Here is an 18,127-nt window from a genome sequence, read left to right as displayed (position 1 = left end):
CGTCAAGAAGAGGGGCTGAGCAGGCTTGCTGAATAATTTTATTAAGGATAGAGTTTCTTCCTTCTGCCTTCCCCAATCTCTAGCCCAGGTCATCCTCCCTCATTATTCCTTGTTTCCCTGAAGTGCTCTCCTGACATGTCAGCCCCACTGATCTCCCCTTCTCCGAGGTGAGCCCCTGCAGTGCTTATCTCTACCATCCATCTCGGCACTAAATCACAGAGTGTCTTCCACTATTTAACTTGCCTAAAAGCAATCTTGTCATTGAAACATTACTGTAAGCTCTAGGACAGCAGAGTACATTTTTTTCTGAGGATTTTCAGTAGTACCTACAGACAGGGACATACTTAGAATCGGCTTTTAATATTTTGCAGTTCTTTTCTGTGAAATCAAATTTCTGCTCAGCTATTCCTTTCCCACTTATTTCCAACACATGCCGTTTATATTCAACCTTTTTCACAGGGAAGATGTGGGAGGAAGTTTTGCAGGTCCCCTCACCTTACGAAGTGGTTGCATTGCAACTAAGAACCATAATTCTTTAGACTTTTCCTCCAGGGGTGTCCAACCTTTTACTTTTCTCTGCTGCATATTGGAAAGAGAAGAGTTGTCTTGGGCACCCATTAAATACAAAAAAAAAGTAATAAAATTTGATTAGAAAAAAAAAAGAAAGAAAAGAAAGTCTGTACAGACTTTTTGGGATATCCAACAAAAGTTCTCACAAAATCAGCATGCAGCCTGTGGGCAGGCTGGACACTCCTGCTAAGACTATTATTTTAATTTGTTTATTTTAAAAGATTAATAGTTGCTGCCAAAAGTTGCTTCCCAGGATTTCCATTTTTGGCCATAACATGAAGGGTCTTTCTGTCATAATGCACCTACATCTTGGATGAATATGTATATGAATATGAATATGTATATATGTGCATAAAAATATATGCACTATATTTAAATTTCATTTTCCAGAGATTTGTTGATATATCAATTGTATATTAATCATATATTCTAGGACTTTCTGTGAAATTTATATTCTAATATTTTTTTGTAGATTTCTTAATAATTTCTACACAGAAAACAATGTCATGTGAAAATAAAGATAGTATTACTTTTTTTATTTCCAACATTTTTACTCATTTGTTTATTTAATGTTATATCAAATATTACAGTACTAAATAGAAATAATAGGGTGGCTATCTTTGTATACATTATTTAAAATATATTTATTAGTTGCAATTACATTGATGTGAAAATGTGTAAAAGGTTGAAGGAAAATGCAAAAGCCTATTTTTCTTTGCTGGCAAATTCCAATACCACTTATAAGGATAGGAAAGTAAATCTCCAGCCAGCATCAGCAGAATACACATTTTTCTCAACTCTCATGGAGCATTCGCCAAGATAGACCACATTCTGAGTTGCGAAACATATCTTAACAAATTTAAAAAGTAGAAATCATAAAATCATACAAAAAATATATTTTCAGGCCACAGTGGAATTAAAGTAGAATGGCTATAAATTTAAATTTAAAAAATGGCTGTAAAATTAAAGAAGGATGACTGTAAAAACCTAAAGTATTTGGAGATTAAAGAACACACTTCTAAATAACACATGAGCCAGGTTTTAAGTCCCTTTAACTTATTTTAAGATAAATTAAAAATATCTTGAACTAAATGAAAATACAACTTAAAAATTTGTAGGATGCAGCTAGGCCAGTAGAGAGAAATTTAGAGCATTGAATGCATACATGTGTATTAGAAAAGAAGAAATAGTCTAAACTTCTCTTTTGGAAAACTATAAAACAACGAGAAGAAAAGAATAAAAATTATAACATAAATTAGTCAAATTGAAAGCAAAACAGTAAAGAAAATCGACAAAACCATAGACTGATACTTTGGAAAAGATCAATAAAATTGCTAAACATCTAACTCAACTAACCCCCCAAAAAAAAAAAAAAAAAGAGAGAGAGAGAAAGAAGACACAAATTGCTAATATCAGAAATTAAAGAGGGGTCATCATTACTACTGACAGTAAAAGGATAGTAAGGGAATATTATAAAGAACTCTTTGCCTACAAATTTGGGCCAATTGCTTGAAAGACACATTCTACCAAAACAAGGAGAAAGAAATAATATAAATAGGCCTATATCTTCAGGAAATTGAATCAATAATTAATAAACTTACAAAACAGAAAGCACCAAGTCCAGATAAGTTCTTCAGGTAACTTCTACCAAACATACAAATTCTCTACAATCTCTTCCAGAAAATAGAGGCAGAGAAAATACTTATGAGGCCATCATTACCCTAATACCAAAACCAGATAAAGGCATTATAAAAAAGGAAAAATATAAACCAGTATCTCTTGTGAACATTGATGCAAAAATCCTCAATAAAATATTAGCAAATTGAATCCAGCAATCTATGAAAGGAATAATCATAATCAAGTAGGATTTATTCCAGGTGTACAAGGTTAATTTGATATTCCAAATTTAATTAATGTAATTTTTGTCATCAATAGACCAACAAAGAAATGATCAGATGATCATATCTTTATGTGTGGGAAAAACATTTAACAAAATCTAACACTTGGTGATTTGAAAAAAAACAAACCTCTCGGGAAACTGGGAATAGGGGGAACAACTTGATGAAAAACATCTACATAAAACCTGAAGGCAACATCAGACTTAATGGTGAGAAGCTAGATGCTTTCCCTTTATGATTGGCATCAAGGCAAGATTGCCACTTCTATTCAGTATTATACTGGAAATCCTAGTTGCAAAAGGATAAGGAAAGGAAATAAATGATATATAGACTGGGAAGGAAGAAATAAAATAGTCTTTGTTCATAGATGACATAATTGTATATATAGAAAATCCCTGAGAAACACACACAACAGAAAAAAGCCCAACTCCCAACTAATAAGACTATCCTGCAAAGTTGCAAGATACCAGGTTAGTATACAAAAGTCATTTACTTTCCTATACATCTGCAATGAACAATTGGAATTTGAAATTAAAAACACAGTGTCGTTTACATTACCATCAGAAAAAAAGAAATAATTTTTACAAATCTAGTAAAATATGTGTGAGATCTTCATGGGGAAAACCACAAAATATTGATGAAAGGTATCAAAGTAGATTAAATAAATGGAGAGAGATTCCATGCGTAGGAAGACCTGATACTGTGAAGATGTCAGTTCTTCCCAACTTGATCTGTAGATTCAATGTAATCCCAATCAAAATCTCAGCAAGTTATTTTGTGGATATCAACCAACCGATTATAAGATTTATATGGAAAGGGAAAAGACCAGCATGGCCAGCAAGATAATGAAGAAAAACAGAGTAAGACACTGACATGATGCAACGTGAAGATTTATGGTAAAGCTACAGTGTCAAGACAGTGTGGTACTGGCCGAAGGAGAGACAGCAGGATGGGAGGAACAGAACAGAGAGCTCAGAGATAGACTCACACAACGGAGTCCCCTGATTCTGACACAGGAGCAAAGGCAGTATTGGAGAAGGAATAGTCTTTTCAACAAATACTACTGGAAAAATAAGACATTCATTAGCAAAATAATGAGTCTATACTCTGAGCTTAACCTTTCACAAGAATTAACTCAAAATGAGTCATAGTGCTAAATGTAAAATGCAAAACTATGCAGCTTCTAGAAGGTAACACCAGAGACTCCAGATGACCTTAGGTTTGGCAATGTGATTTTAGATACACCACCAAAAACCTGATCCATGAAAGAAAAGTTGTTAAGTTATATTTCTTTCTTTCTTGGTTTTCTTTTTTTTTTTTATGAGGCAGGGTCTCACTTTCTTGCCCAGGTAGAGTACCATGCCTCAAACTCTTAGGCTCAAGGATCTTATTGCTTCAGCCTCCCAAGTAGCTGGGACTACAGGCACCTGCCACAACACCCGGCTATTTTTTGAGACAGGGTCTCACTCTTGCTCCAGCTGGTCTTGAACTCCTGAGCTCAAGCAATCCACCTACCTTGGCTTCCCAGAGTGTTAGGATTACAGGCGTGATCCTAGCCAGCCCTAAGTTACATTTCTTAAAATTAAAATCTTCCATTCTGCAAAAGATACCATTAAGAGAATGAAAAGACAACTGAAAAATGAGAAATTATGTGCAAAACACGTATCTAATGATGAACTTTTATCCACAATAAACATATTCTTAAAACTCAACAATAATAAAACAATCTTAACTAAACAATGGGCAAAAAATATATAAACGTACACCTCACTAAAGAATATATGCAGACAGCAAATAAGCATTTGAAAAGATGCTCAACATCATGTGTCAGTAGGGAATTGCAAACTAGTACAACATTTTAGATACCACTACACAGTATTAAAATGGCTAAAATAAAAAATATATATATATTTAATGTGGAGCCAAGGGAGCTCTCGTTCATCTGGGGAGATTGCAAAATGCTTACAGCAGCTTTATTCGTAATTGCCAAATACATGAATCACCTGTAAGTCCTTCAGAAGGTGTGTAGATAAACTGTGGTACATCCATGCAGTAGAAGAAAATGAGCTATTAAACCACACACAGAAAATGAGAGAAACCTTAAATGCATGTTGCTAAGTGGAAGAAGCTTATCTGAAGACACTACCTATTATATGACTACAACTAGATAACATTCTGGAAAAGGCAAAACTATGGAGACAGTGAAAAGATCACTGTTGGTCAGTAGTTCAGAGGGAGGGTGGAGAGCTGAGCAAATGCAGCATGGGAATCTTTCAGGGCTGTGAAACTTGTGTGTGTTACACTGCAATGAGGCATATAAGACCTTAGGCATTTTTCAAAACTCGTAGAACTATGCTACACCAAGAGTGAAATCTAATATAAACTGTGGACTGTAATTAATAATGTATCAATAAAGGTCCTATTCTGAAATTCAACAAACTGCAAAGCAAAATTTTTTGGTTTCTCATATGAACATTAACAAGCCTTTGAGTTGAAATAATTTGTAAATTTTAAAATGAAGATTTTTTGGCAGCATTGGGTCATAAATTTTAAGGCAGGGCTTGAATCATTGCTTTTATTTCCCACATACTCATACTTAAAGGAGCTTTATTGAAAATAAAGACATTGAATCCTCATTCCTTCATTTAACAAATTTGTTTTGAGCATTTACATTATGAAAGGCAGGCACCAAAAGGTAATACTAACTTTTTAAAACTTTTTCTTAACTTATTTTGAAATAATTTCAAATTTACAAAAAGTAAATTTGCAAAAATAGTGCAAAGAATTCCCCTATACCCTTCACCCAGATTCCACAAATGTTCCTATATGTGTATAGCCACAGGACAATTGTAAAAGCCAGGACACTGACATTGAAACAATATGATATAAAGACCTTATTGCAAATTTTAATAATTGTCCCAATAATATTTCTTTTGTGGTCCAGGAAGCCAGTCCCTGGTTATGTGATGCATTTAATTTTTATGTCTCATTAGCGTCCTTTAATTTGAAATAGTTTTTTAATCTTTCTTTGTCTTTCATGACCTTGGCACTTTAAAAAAGTATAGGACGGTTATTTTGTAGGACATCCTTTTATCTGTATTTTCCCAATGTTTTCTCATGATTAAACTTAGGTTATGCCTTTTGAGTAAGAATACCGTGGGAGTGATTTTGGGCCTTTCTCAGGGCATCGTATCAGGAACACATGATGTCAATTTTTCCTGTTATGCATATTGATGATGTCAGCTTTGATCATTTGATTAAGGTGGTGTCTGCCAAGTTTCTCCAGTGCAAAGTTACTAGTTTTTCCTTTGTCATTAGTAAGTATCTTGAGGTGAGGTCGGAGGTACTTTGAAACTATACGAACATTCAGTTTTTCATTGAACTTCTTACTGCTCACTCATGATTTTTGCCTGAAGCAGTTATTAACATGGTGTGTGACAAATGATGACTGTCTAATTCCATCATTTTTCACATATGTTAGTTGGAATTCTACTATGAAGAAGAGTTTCCTTATCCCCCATTTAATATTTATTTATTCATTGAAAACATTTATATCATTATGAACTCTTTGGTACCTTTTTTATTCTGTGAGTAGTGATTTATTACTATTATTATTTACTTTGTTGTTTAATGTATCCCAATATCATCCATTGGGAGCTTCCTAACAGAACTTTTGTTATGTTCCCATGAATTTTCAATCATTTATTAGATTTCTGGGACCACAGGTGTTCCGGGTTCATTTTGTATTTTCTCTGCTACACCACTGAAATAAAACATTTCTCCAAGATGCCCTTGTTAGAAATGAACATGCAGATAGGATTCAAAACTTTTGAAATTGTCCAGGGAAGCTGAAAACATTCAGATATTGTGGAGATATTTGTTATCCCAGGTACCAACAAATAGTACAATTTTTAAGGGTACAAATTATAAGACTAGGCCTACAAAAGTATGAATACAGTAAAATTAAAAATCTTAACTTTTGGCATATCAGGATAATTGCCATCAAATTTACCATCTGGTTCCAATGGATCCTTTAATTCTTAAATTTTTAAGTTATTTTATGTATAATTTACAGATGTAAGCATAAAGAGATGGTAAAAACAAAATAAGAATTTAAACACAGCAATCCAAATTTTTCCAAATTTTTATTTCATGTTTTCCTAGTTTGGGAAGTGTAAGTAATCTGAAATGGGCAATGCCTTTGAATGCGATGGGCAATGCCTTTGAATGCGACTAACTGGTCACCAACTGTCATCTGTGAACGGGAGCATAAACAGGCCATAGGTACCGATTCCAGATCTTAAACATCTCTAATAGAGAACAGCTTAGTACATCAGGTTCTGCTTGCATGTTCATCATCACAGTGTAATACTCTTGAAAAGTCTGAAGGCTCATAGTTTTGTAGAAAAGAGGATGGGCATATTTTTCTTCCATAATTATAAGAAAATTTATTTTCAGTTTTGTAAATGTCAATTAGATTGATCAACCCAATGAACTTTAAAAATTTTATGAGCTGGAATGCTCTTAATCATCTTTGCCTCTCCTGCATCTAGAAGTTTCTAGTTATTTCTTGGGTAAATAAATGCATTATGTTAAGTGTGTTCATGAACTGTATGTTATAAACTGTAAAATGCTGTACAATTACAAGGTCATTCATTTTGTTTGTGCTCAATACATTGGAATTAAGTGATGTACAAATTTAAGGTCTTTTCTTTCCTTTGAGCTTAAAAAGCCTTCAGGAAAAGAAAGCCCTAGTTTCACCAGGCCCTCCTTCCACATGGGCTCATTGTTTTATCAAGTCAAGGGAAAAAGGAGATCTTCAAGACACTTTCTAGAATTTGGTATTTAAAGGTGTAGGTTTATACTTCTTAAGCCTTGTCAAAAAAAATGGCAGATAATAACAAATCAATTTATCATTGTCTTTTTCCTAAATTGGCTGAGTGGTGCATACATTCAGAAATTTTCATTGCGTTATAAATTTCATAGTGTAAAACATATGTGTGTGCTCTTTAAGATTTTGTAGTCCAAAAATACTGGTTTGGGGTTTGCTCTTAATGTCTATAAAAATTTAAAAAACAACTTTTTTGCCTATCTTCTCCCTTCTCCTTTAACTCATTTACTACAAATCATCAGAAATTGACTTGAATGATTTCTTAAATCATTAGTTTCTTTGCCATCTTAATATAATCTCCATTTCATATAGAAAGAACCAAACTTCTTAAGAAATCTTAGACCAACTTGAAAGTAAAAACCTGTTTTCCTTTTTTTAAGCCAAAAGGGCTAACTTTCAGCAAGGTTAAAGAAATATAATTTGGATTTATACGTGTAACTTGTTTGATTGACTAGTTAGCTCAGTTAGTTCAGGATTCAACTGTAAATTAGGCAAATGTTTATTGCAGCACCATTTGAGTTTACTCGAGAAGTCACTTAGGGCTCTGATACAGAAACTAGGATTTAAGGCTTGATGACTGTCAGTTCCATCTACTACTTAGCCCTTTTGGATATTGGCCGAACTTGGACTATGAACTATGGTCTGTATGTATAAGAGAAAAGTCTTACTTGCTTTTCTCATTAGTGGACAGGTGCACTAAGGGCAAAAACTGTGTTTAGTTTTTGGATAACATTGAAGCAAAAATATTAGAGAGTGAATCCCTAAATTGAAGGTAAGTCTGGACTGGGTACTGTTTAAGGTCTATTGCAACACTTCAAATTCTATCCTTTGGTTATATGCTAGCAAGCATACAGAACAAGTATTATTACCATGTTACTTCCATATCCCTGGACCGTTGACTGTGTTTATCATCTGTCTCACAGACTCCATTCTGTTGTCTGCCCCCTCAGATCTTTATTAACAATGAGTGGCAGAACTCGGAGAGTGGGAGAGTGTTCCCTGTCTATAATCCAGCCACAGGAGAACAGGTGTGTGAAGTTCAAGAAGCAGACAAGGTATGTCTTTCTTAAAAATAGATTACCTATGAAATAACTTACATTCAGACAGCAGAGCAGTAAGCACATGCTCTCCAGACACCATTATTTATGCTCATACATCTGTATGTGTGTGTGAGTGTGCGCACGCACATGTGCATGCATACAGATAGTTCTTTCTTTTTTTGGAGTGTTTATTTTTCATCAGTTGTACCTTTTCCTCTCCAACAGGCAGACATAGACAAAGCAGTACAGGCAGCCCGCCTGGCTTTCTCTCTTGGCTCAGTGTGGAGAAGGATGGATGCTTCAGAAAGAGGACGTCTGCTGGATAAGCTTGCAGACTTAGTGGAAAGAGACAGGGCAGTTCTTGCAGTAAGTAACCTTGGAGAATGTTCCATGTGCTGATGAGAAGAATGTATATTCAGTAGTTTGGGGGTGTAGAGGTCTATAAGACCTATTTGCTCTGAAGTCTCATTTAAATCTTGTATTTATTTATTTTCTGCTTGGGGGATCTGCACAGTTCTGTCAGTGGGGTGTTGAAGTCCCCAGCTACTACTGTTTCTATTTATCACTTTGTTTAGATCTAGTAGGGTTTGCTTTATATATCTGGGAACACTTGTGTTAGCATAAATAGACTTGTGTCTTCTTATTGAATGTTGCCTTTATCATTGTATAATGACCATTTTTGTCTCTCTTTACTTTTGTTACTTTGAAGTCTATTTTGTCTGATATGAAAATGGTTACACCAGCTTTCTTTTGGTTTGCGTTTGCATGGAATATTGTTTTCCATCCTTCACCTTGAGTCTGAACGAGTCCTTGTGGATTAGATGTCTTTCCTGGAGACAGTAGATAATTGGCTTGTGTTTTTTTTATCCATTCAGCCAATGTCTCTTGAGAGGGGAGTTCAATTCGTTCACATTGAAAGAATTGGTAAATGGGGTGGATTTATGTTCATCCTCTTGAGTAGAACGTCACTGCTTTGTTTTGCCTCTTGGGTCATGATGGCATCTGGACCCTTAACTTTAGTATTTGGATGATTTTACCTTGGTGGGTGTCTTTTGTGCTGATTAGTGTACAATGCAGGTCTGAATACTTCCTGCAGGGCAGGTCTTGTCTTGACCAATTCTTTCAGCATTTACTTGTGTGAGAAAGTTTTTATTTCTCCCTCATATAAGAAAATTAGTTTTGCAGGAAACAAAATTCTAGGCTGGCTCGAACTCTGATTGAGAAGACTGAGAATGGGGCCCCAGTCCCTTCTGGCTTGTAAGGTCTCAGTTGAGAACCTTGCAGTTAGTCTGATAGGTTTTCCTTTTGTTAGCAAATAAAAAGTTATAGAAAGCTGGAAAACCGTTTAGGAATGTTTGTGCTGTTCACTAGGGATATGGTTAGAGTTAGGGATGGCCCATAATTGATGGATTAATATTTAGAGCTTACTTCTTCAGTCAGAGCATTCAAGCCATGGGTACTGTATCCTTCCTTCTACTTGGGAAAATATGTCACTGTTGGACGTGCTTTTGGGGAAAAGCGTTAGTTTCCTTCCTCGGTGTCCCTCTTACCATGGATCTTTCCTACAACCTTTCCTCTCAGGAATCTATTTATAGTATGGAAGCAAAAATGATTCCTATATGGAGATGACTTGGGATTCTGGCTCTATAGAACATCCGTTTGTCCATAAAAATATTTTCTAATCTGGTACTCCAGAGAACACTGTTCCAATGAGATGTTGACATATATTATGAAAAAGTTGTTTCATGGTGAAGTAGCTTCTTCTTAGAGATTCATGGGGGATTTAAGACTCTGAAAAGGCTCCGAAAAAGCCTACTCCATGCTGCTCAAGCTTATTGATCCTTAATGTTATTTTGCTGGCTAACCTACCAATATTGTGCAAAACTGAGTTCTTTGGAACATCTTAGAGAATGTAAGACGTTGTTTATTTCTTCACTGGATTATGATTTCCTTGAGAATTGAAATTGGGTTTTACTTCTTTTTTTAATGTAATCCAGCATAGTTCCTGGAACGAAAATGGTAAACAAGGACCCATAGGTGGTCAATAAATGTTTGTTTGCATTAAAGATACATAATACCTACAGCATTGGATTAATAATAGATACTAGAAGATGATATAGTTCAATTTATGCAGTTATATTTTCTTTTTTATGCAGTTATATTTTCATATAATAAAACTCAAATGCCTTTCTTTTCTTGGCATGTTCACTGTGATCTATTCCCTTTCTGACCATGACTAAATAAGATTCCTGCTTCTGAACATTCCTAATCTATGAGATAAGTAGTTTTAGTAAGAGGTAGCTTCTGGAATAAAGGGGAGCTCCTGAAAAGAAAACTGAAGTTAATACTGTAGCCAAAATAAACACAATTAAAAATAGACCTGGCAGCTCTCAGGTGAATTTGACTGGTTTCATCAGCTCATAGGTACCATTTAGGTCGCCCAGTTTCTGGTTATGGACTCTAAGATGCAGAGACTTTGGCTCTGTCTAGCTGCATAGATTATGTATTGCCCATATTACAAACATGTTAATGTTCTAAAAAGTAAAGGTAAAGGACTTGATTCTCTTTAATAAAGGTGACCCAATAAATAGTGGTAAGTAACATGATCTTTTAAATTGAGTATTTCTTGTACACATACTAAGTATATTACTTGCCCTGTTAGTCATAGTATTTTCATCTCATTGAATGGAGAATTTTTAATTTTTTTAGCAATCTATTAATTTTTATACCAATATCTGTTATAGAAATATTCTTATTAAATAAGTGAAATTACAAACATATATGTTTGTTTATTTCATTTGTAAAATTTGTAACACCTTTAATATCTCCCAAGTCAAAATATTCTTTTCTGATTTAAGTTTGTTCAGTTTTCATTGTTTTTGTCATAGACTTATCCAGTTTAAGAATGCCATTAAAATAATAATGTTTATAGTGTAAAGCTGTTTAATATTGATGTTTTTCTTAAATAGAGTAGGTGCTTCACTCATAATAGATAATGGTTGTTAGCATAAATGTTTACAAAATATCAGCCTTTAAGTTGTTAAATTGTTTGTTTGATGCTAATCAGTAAAAGCACTGTGCACACCATGGACATTCCATTTCTCAGCAGGGGTCCTGGCAGCTATGGAGAACACTTTATATTCTTATCAGTTGCATTAAATAGCCCATGTTCCTGCTTCTCTTTATGGATTCAGATTACTGATGTAGACTCCACAAAATCCCCAATGAACTGTGATCATTAATATAACAGAAGCTTGTTTGACAAGTTGAGCATTAGTTAAAGAAATGTTGTATTTATATATTTAGACAGTGGTAACTGGAAACATGTAAAAACAAGAACTTGTGCATATATACTCACCGTGGGTTTTATTAGAAACTAAACCAAACTGACAGTACTAAAAATCTTTTTACTTGGGAAATCAGGGCTGACCAGGTATGCGTTGCCATTCTTATTCATTTGTATTCTTTTTTTTTTCCTTTTTTCTTCTGGTTCAGAAGAAAAAAGGAAAAGAAAGGTTTAGTGCATCACTAGATTTGATTCTGGGAATTTGATTCCTCTCCATTTTTTTCCTACAGACCATGGAATCCCTAAATGGTGGCAAACCGTTCCTCCAAGCGTTTTATGTGGATTTGCAGGGCGTCATCAAAACCCTTCGGTACTATGCAGGCTGGGCTGACAAAATTCATGGGATGACCATTCCTGTAGGTATGTGAAGTCTGAGTATGCTGAAAAGGGAAATGGGAGGCTTCACAGAAACACACTTTGACCACCAACCATGAGCAGCAGTCACATGGAGTACAGACACAAGCACACTAACAGCAGCTTGAACTGAGCAAAGAACCAGAAAAATCATGTCACTAACTTTGACATCCTCCCCATTTATATATACAGAGAGTCCACATATAAATGTGGGGACAAGCCATTTAAATAAGACATCATTCAATGAAGGAACAGGCATATTTGTCAGCTGCTCAGTGCACCACACTGTGCTAGGTTATGTGCTAGAGGATATTGAAGGAAGTTGGGCAGGGGGAAATCAGGGAGAATTCCAAGAAGATTAAGTCTTGGTTCTTGTCCTCCTGAAATATAAGATCTATTCTTTATAAGGAAATAGAGTGAAATGTTAGTAGTTGTCTCTGGTGAGATTGTTGGTTTTCAATTTCTTTTTTATATTTTTCTCCATTTTCTATGTTTGCTGTAATGACCATGAGTTACTTTCATGATCTGTAAAAACAGTAATCCCGAGCCTTTGTTAAAATTATTAAGATCTTGGTCAGAAGACCAAACCGGCAACAGAAAAACAACTCAGGGCCCCTCCCTCCGGGAGAGTTATAATTGGATGCCAAGTCGTCGTCTGCTTTGCCTTTAGTGCTCTAGCCCTTTAAAGGAGAGGAAAAATACCTAATACTAAAGTAGTTGGTGGAGAAGTCTTGATCTGAGCTTGATTACTAGTGATAGCTAATACCAACAGAGTACTTTCATAGCCACCCTAAATGGAAGGCACTAGTACAGACACCCTCAGTTTATAAAAGTGGAAAACGAGGCCTAGAGAAGTTAGTTTTCCTAATTCACATAGCAAATAAGTTTTAGAGCTAAAATTTTGACAGGAGAGCCTAAGCCCATGATCATTTCACTAGAGGGTCTATTTTAGGTTCTGGGAGGAAGCGATATACAGGAAAGGGACAGACTGAAAGAGATAGCAGCATGCTGGGAATGGTGAGTAGACGTAAGGAAAGAGCATGCGTGTTCATGGAGTGCGTCCCAGATGCTGCTACTTAAGGACAGTGCCAGGGGCTCCACCTGTGTTCTCTAGAAGTCAGTCTGCCTCCCATGGAGTGTGCATACTAACCAGAGTGGGAGGTGGGGCTGGGTACTTGGGAGTGTCCCTGGTAGGCCTCCCTAGCCTGGATGAGCAGCACTGACTTACCAGAAAAGGGCAAGTTGGACTGGTAGTGTGGGTGGCCTGGAGTAGTGCTTCCCAAACTTCATGTGTCCACAGATGGGGCCTTTTTCAAGTGCAGTTTCTGATCGAATAGGTTTGAGGTAAGGCCTGAGACTGCATTCCTAACTAGCTTCCAGGTGACATCTGTGTTGCTGGTTCTCTGTTTTCTCTCTCCCTGATGGGTACCTCCTACTAGAATATCTCTATCTCAACACTATTCATTGTTTCCTGCTGAGGTACCCAGTGGAGCCATTCTCTCTGACCATAATTCTGATGCTTTAACCCTTCTACTATGGCAGCTCCTAATTATGACAATAAATAACGATCATCACGTGTTATATTATCTCTAATCTCTAATAGCAGCCGTGAAGAGAAGTACCCACATGACATTCCCCATTTTAATTATTTTTAACCCACATCAGAATCTTCATTTCCTCTCATGTCCACAACCTCTTTCTGACAAAGGATCAAAGCTTTTTCAGTTTACTCAGAGAAAAATGGAAGTTAGTTTATATTAGATTTTTCTCAGTGATAGTGTCGATTTTTATTGACTTTGTAGTGTATAAGCTGTGCTGAATTCTGACATAAAAATGGCTTTGTGATATACTAGCATGTAGAAAAGGTTAAAAACGACCCAGGTCCTGTGTAATTATTCTCTGCTCCACCATCTTCCAGATATCTACGCACAGACGATGACTGAGATTCTAAGGTTGCCTTCTATCAGCTTGATCTGATTTAGTGTCATCCAGCAGAAAATGCATAGAGTGAAATCTGAAATCTTGCTCTTCTCAAAATCTGAAATTTCATCAGAATGAGAATGAGGGCTCCTTTGTTCTGCTTACCTAAGAAGAACCAGGGGGTAGTTAATGGGACTTGAATGGTGGTGACATGACGTCATGAAGTCAACTCCACAGGGAACCTCTTTAAGAGGTCAAGGCTGAAAAGGACACCAGGGATCCTAATTTCACGAGGCTAGTCTCCTTATTTTACAAAGAAACCAAGGTTTGCAGAAGTAAATTAACTTTTTCAAGATCACATAGTGGAGTAGTGGTAGAGCTAAGATACCTTCGTAACAGACTCAGGAACATGTGATCTTAACTTCTTAGAAGCTACCAGCAGACTCCTGGGAAGAAAAGTGTTGGTACTGCTTCCTACTGACATGAAGTTTCAATGTATAGGCATTTGCAGAGTTTATCATTACAGTACGTAAATGTGCAGTGAGCTCTATTTAGTGTCGCATCCATCGGAATCTGCTAAGGTACATAATGAAATAGTTCAGTGTAATTGATCTAATTGTTTAATACTGGGAATTACCCTTCAAGGAACTGGCAGCCTTTCTGATGATCCCAGTGTGTGCCTAATCACACTTTCCTAATCACACATTTATATATGAATGTGCTAATGTCTGATATTTTTATGAGAATAAAAGTTCTGTCAAAATTGTATTCAAGCATTAATAAAGTCTGTTTAAGAATTAATATTTGTCAGGTGGTGCCTGTAGCTCAAGGAGTAGGGCGCTGGCCCCATATACCGGAGGTGGTGGGTTCAAACCTGGCCCCAGTCAAAAACTGCAAAAAAAAAAAATTTAATATTTGTCCTACAGGAGTTATCCAAAATTTTAAATTGTTCTAATTAACTAAATATTTCTATCTCTTCTGTGTAATTTTTTTTTTTTTTTGAGATAGTCTTTATTGCCTGGGCCAGAGTGGAGCGGCATGATCACAACTCACTTTAACTTCAAACTGCTGGGCTTAAGTGATCCTCTGTCTCAACTTCCCAACTAGCTGGAACCACAGACAAGCTACCATGCCTGGCTAATTTTTCTATTTTTAGTAGAGATGGGAGTCTTACTATGTTTCCCAGCGTGGTCTCAAACTCCTGGCCTCAAGCAATCCTCCTGCCTCGACCTCCCAGAGTGCTAGGAGGACAGGCGTGAGCCACTGTATCCAGCCTCTTCTCTGTAATTTCATACGCTGCCACCAAAAAACATAGAGCAGTGTTTCAATACTTCCCAAATGCGGAAGAGGCTTATTCTCTTACTTATCTCTAGGGACAAAGGCTTTTCTTAATACAATTATAGAAGAGGCTCAATGCACACATAGTCGTAAAATCAATCCATAGTTCGGCCAAATTCCTAGCATAATGAAGTATTTAATTATAAGATTTTTATGTTTTTCATGAGTTGTAAACCATTCTTTGGTTATTAAAACACTCAGGCATAAAAACATATCAGACAAGTTGTCTCTGGCTATGTCTTAAAGCTCTTTTACAATAAATATCTATTTACTTTGAATTTTTTAGTTTTTGAATGAAAGGGAAAAGAAACTGACAAATACAGAGTTTTACACATGGGATTTAGTATTTCTGTTTCAGTTCCTCTTCTTTAGTTTTCTCCACCAAAGTTATGTTCTGACCTATTGACCCAGAATGTGGCCTCTGGAATATTTCTGGGGGTCCTCATCAAACGCAACCCTTTTTTTTTTTTTGCTGAGTCTAAGCCCTCTCTATAATGCTTCATGTTTGGTTAGAAGACAAAGTATCAGAGTTTGGGTAAAGACTTTATATCAAGCTATTGAGCTTATAGCACAAAGCTAGGAAAATAAAGGAAAACTTGTTAAGTTATCCTGGCATATTTAGAGAAAATGATTAATGTCAAGGTGGAACAATGGCCTATGATTTTTCTTCTCAACAGAGAAGAGTACGCATTATGCATCACCACAGGTAAGGAGAAGGAGCACTCTGGCTCCCCTCGGAGTCAGTTCTGCCAAGATGAAAGGAGAGAAGTGCTCAGTCCTGGGCTCCCCCATGCGAGAGAGTGTGGCTCTGTTGTGTCCCTTTATAACTTGAGATGCCAGGCTTTGCATGAGTTCTCACTGCCCGAGTTATCAGAGAACCATCTTCACCCTTCTTCACAAAAGTCTTGCCATTGGTTTTTTTGTTCGCTTCATTTTTACTCCATTAGTACTCTTCCTGGACATTTTACTCAAATTCTGTGATTTGTGATTATTCGCCCATGTCAAAGAATTTGATGTCCGAAGCCCTAAATCCAAGTCCGGTTGCCCCTGGTTGGCCAGTTACGGTTATCACTTTGGACTTAACCTCTCTGTTGCTGTCATCTCTACATTTATAAAGTGTTGATGATGACAGTTGGCTTTGTTTCTTTCAGAGTTGTTTTGAGTGTGAAATGAGATAAGGATGTGAGAATATTTTATAAGATTCTATAGAAATACTATATGCCATGTTTTTGTTCTTATTTTACTATTTTAAAGGAATTACATAAAAACAGTGATCAGATTCAGACTTCAGACTTCCTTTCAAGCAAATTAGTAGAGTTACAAGAAAGGCAAAAAATAAACACATAAGAATGAACTAAGACACCTAGGTCATGGACCCCACTTGCACCCTGTTGGTTGCTCTGGATCTTGCTGCTTGGAGTGTGGTCTATGGGTCAGAAGCAACAGTAGCACCTGGGAGGCTGTCAAAAGGCGGGTTCTTGGTCTCATCCCAGACCTGCTGATTTAGAATCTACATTTTAACAAGACCTCCAAGTTCTGTGTGCACAATTAAGTTTAAAATCATGAAGATGTCTCTTGAGGGACTGGCTTGAAGGTAACCCTGATCTAGAAGCTTGGTGGCATTCAGAAGAGGGTCTTAGCAGTTGTGAGGGACCTCTGGGGTGCTGTTTGCTCTAGCTGAGAGTACCTACCTATAGAAGGCATAGTGCCAGAGTCTGCCAGCCCCCCAGCTTGTGCCAGGGGTGTCATCTCTCACTAGCCACAAGGAAATATAAACAGCTCACCAAAACTAGGGCCCTTTCCTTCTCCCTTTCACTCAGTGCTCTTCTCATTAAAGCATCAAAATACCCTTTAGTTCTTTATTTACCACTTAGAGGAACTGTAGGGACTAGAAGATTCAGTCCCTCTCCTTGTATTAGCCCTTAGCTAAATGTTTATCAAATCTGTGGACAGTTTATCCCAAGAAGTTTTCATTCCCCGTAACTCAGTTTCTCTTAGGACACAATCACGGAGTCGAGCTCAGTTCCTTATGCGGTCAGCTTTTTAAGATTTCGTTTACATTTTTCTTCTTCTTGCTTTCATTTTTTCAGTGACTTTTGACATTAGTAAGTAATGCAACTAAATTTTTAAGCATTGAGAGTGTACGACGGGGAAAGGCTTTGGGAATTACCATGCTGTGCTCGTGCAGGTGCTCTGTGAGTTTCTCTGAGCCATTCCAGGCTCCTACATGTGCTGCTAAGATAAACACCTGTGCTCCTCTTCAGCTCATTCTCCCCATTTTTTTCTCAGACCTGTTCTGACTGCATCTTGACATTACACTCTGATTCAGTGCTTTGTGACCATCTACCTGACTCTGCCACCTTAGCCAAGTTACAGAGTTTGGTCGGGGAAGACAGGTGAAATTCTCTGGCCTATGGATCAGTGTTTTTCCACATGAAAAACCTTTCCAGAGGTTTATAAATTAAAGAATCACAGTATCTTGTACTATAGTAAAGGATGATAACTGTTCAGAAGATTCTTGAGTTGTTTGCATGCAGAGCTAAGATAGTTAACATGGTTTGTAAAATATTACTCAAACTTCTAATTGTTATCCTACGGACAGTTTCAACATCTTGGTTACTTTTTTCTGTGACAGATGTATTTTTTTTTAAAAAGTTCTTACAGCAGCTAAACCCAGGCTACTTCCTGATCTCTTCCATTTCCATTAAGATACACTAAGTCAAGAGACAAGCAGCAGATTGGGAGAAATCTTACAATAATAGGACAGAGG

At 36.6% G+C, this 18,127-nt stretch overlaps 1 protein-coding gene across 2 annotated transcripts in view; it reads left to right on the top strand.

Annotated features, from left to right (window-relative positions):
* The window catches only part of ALDH1A2 (aldehyde dehydrogenase 1 family member A2), a 102,398-nt gene that overhangs the window by 28,030 nt on the left and 56,241 nt on the right, over positions 1-18,127 (top strand). The window contains exons 3-5 of one of the 2 annotated variants that reach the window (XM_053593608.1): positions 8,283-8,414; positions 8,625-8,765; positions 11,976-12,105. In XM_053593608.1, coding sequence (XP_053449583.1) covers positions 8,283-8,414; positions 8,625-8,765; positions 11,976-12,105 — 403 coding nt within the window. The remainder of the gene's footprint in view (positions 1-8,282; positions 8,415-8,624; positions 8,766-11,975; positions 12,106-18,127) is intronic. The other variant, XM_053593609.1, reaches the window with a different exon arrangement.

Source organism: Nycticebus coucang, chromosome 6, assembly GCF_027406575.1.
Source record: "Nycticebus coucang isolate mNycCou1 chromosome 6, mNycCou1.pri, whole genome shotgun sequence".
NCBI classification, from domain to species: Eukaryota; Metazoa; Chordata; class Mammalia; order Primates; family Lorisidae; genus Nycticebus; species Nycticebus coucang.
Note: the sequence above shows the minus strand (reverse complement) of the source record. Positions and strands in the feature narration are given on the sequence as shown.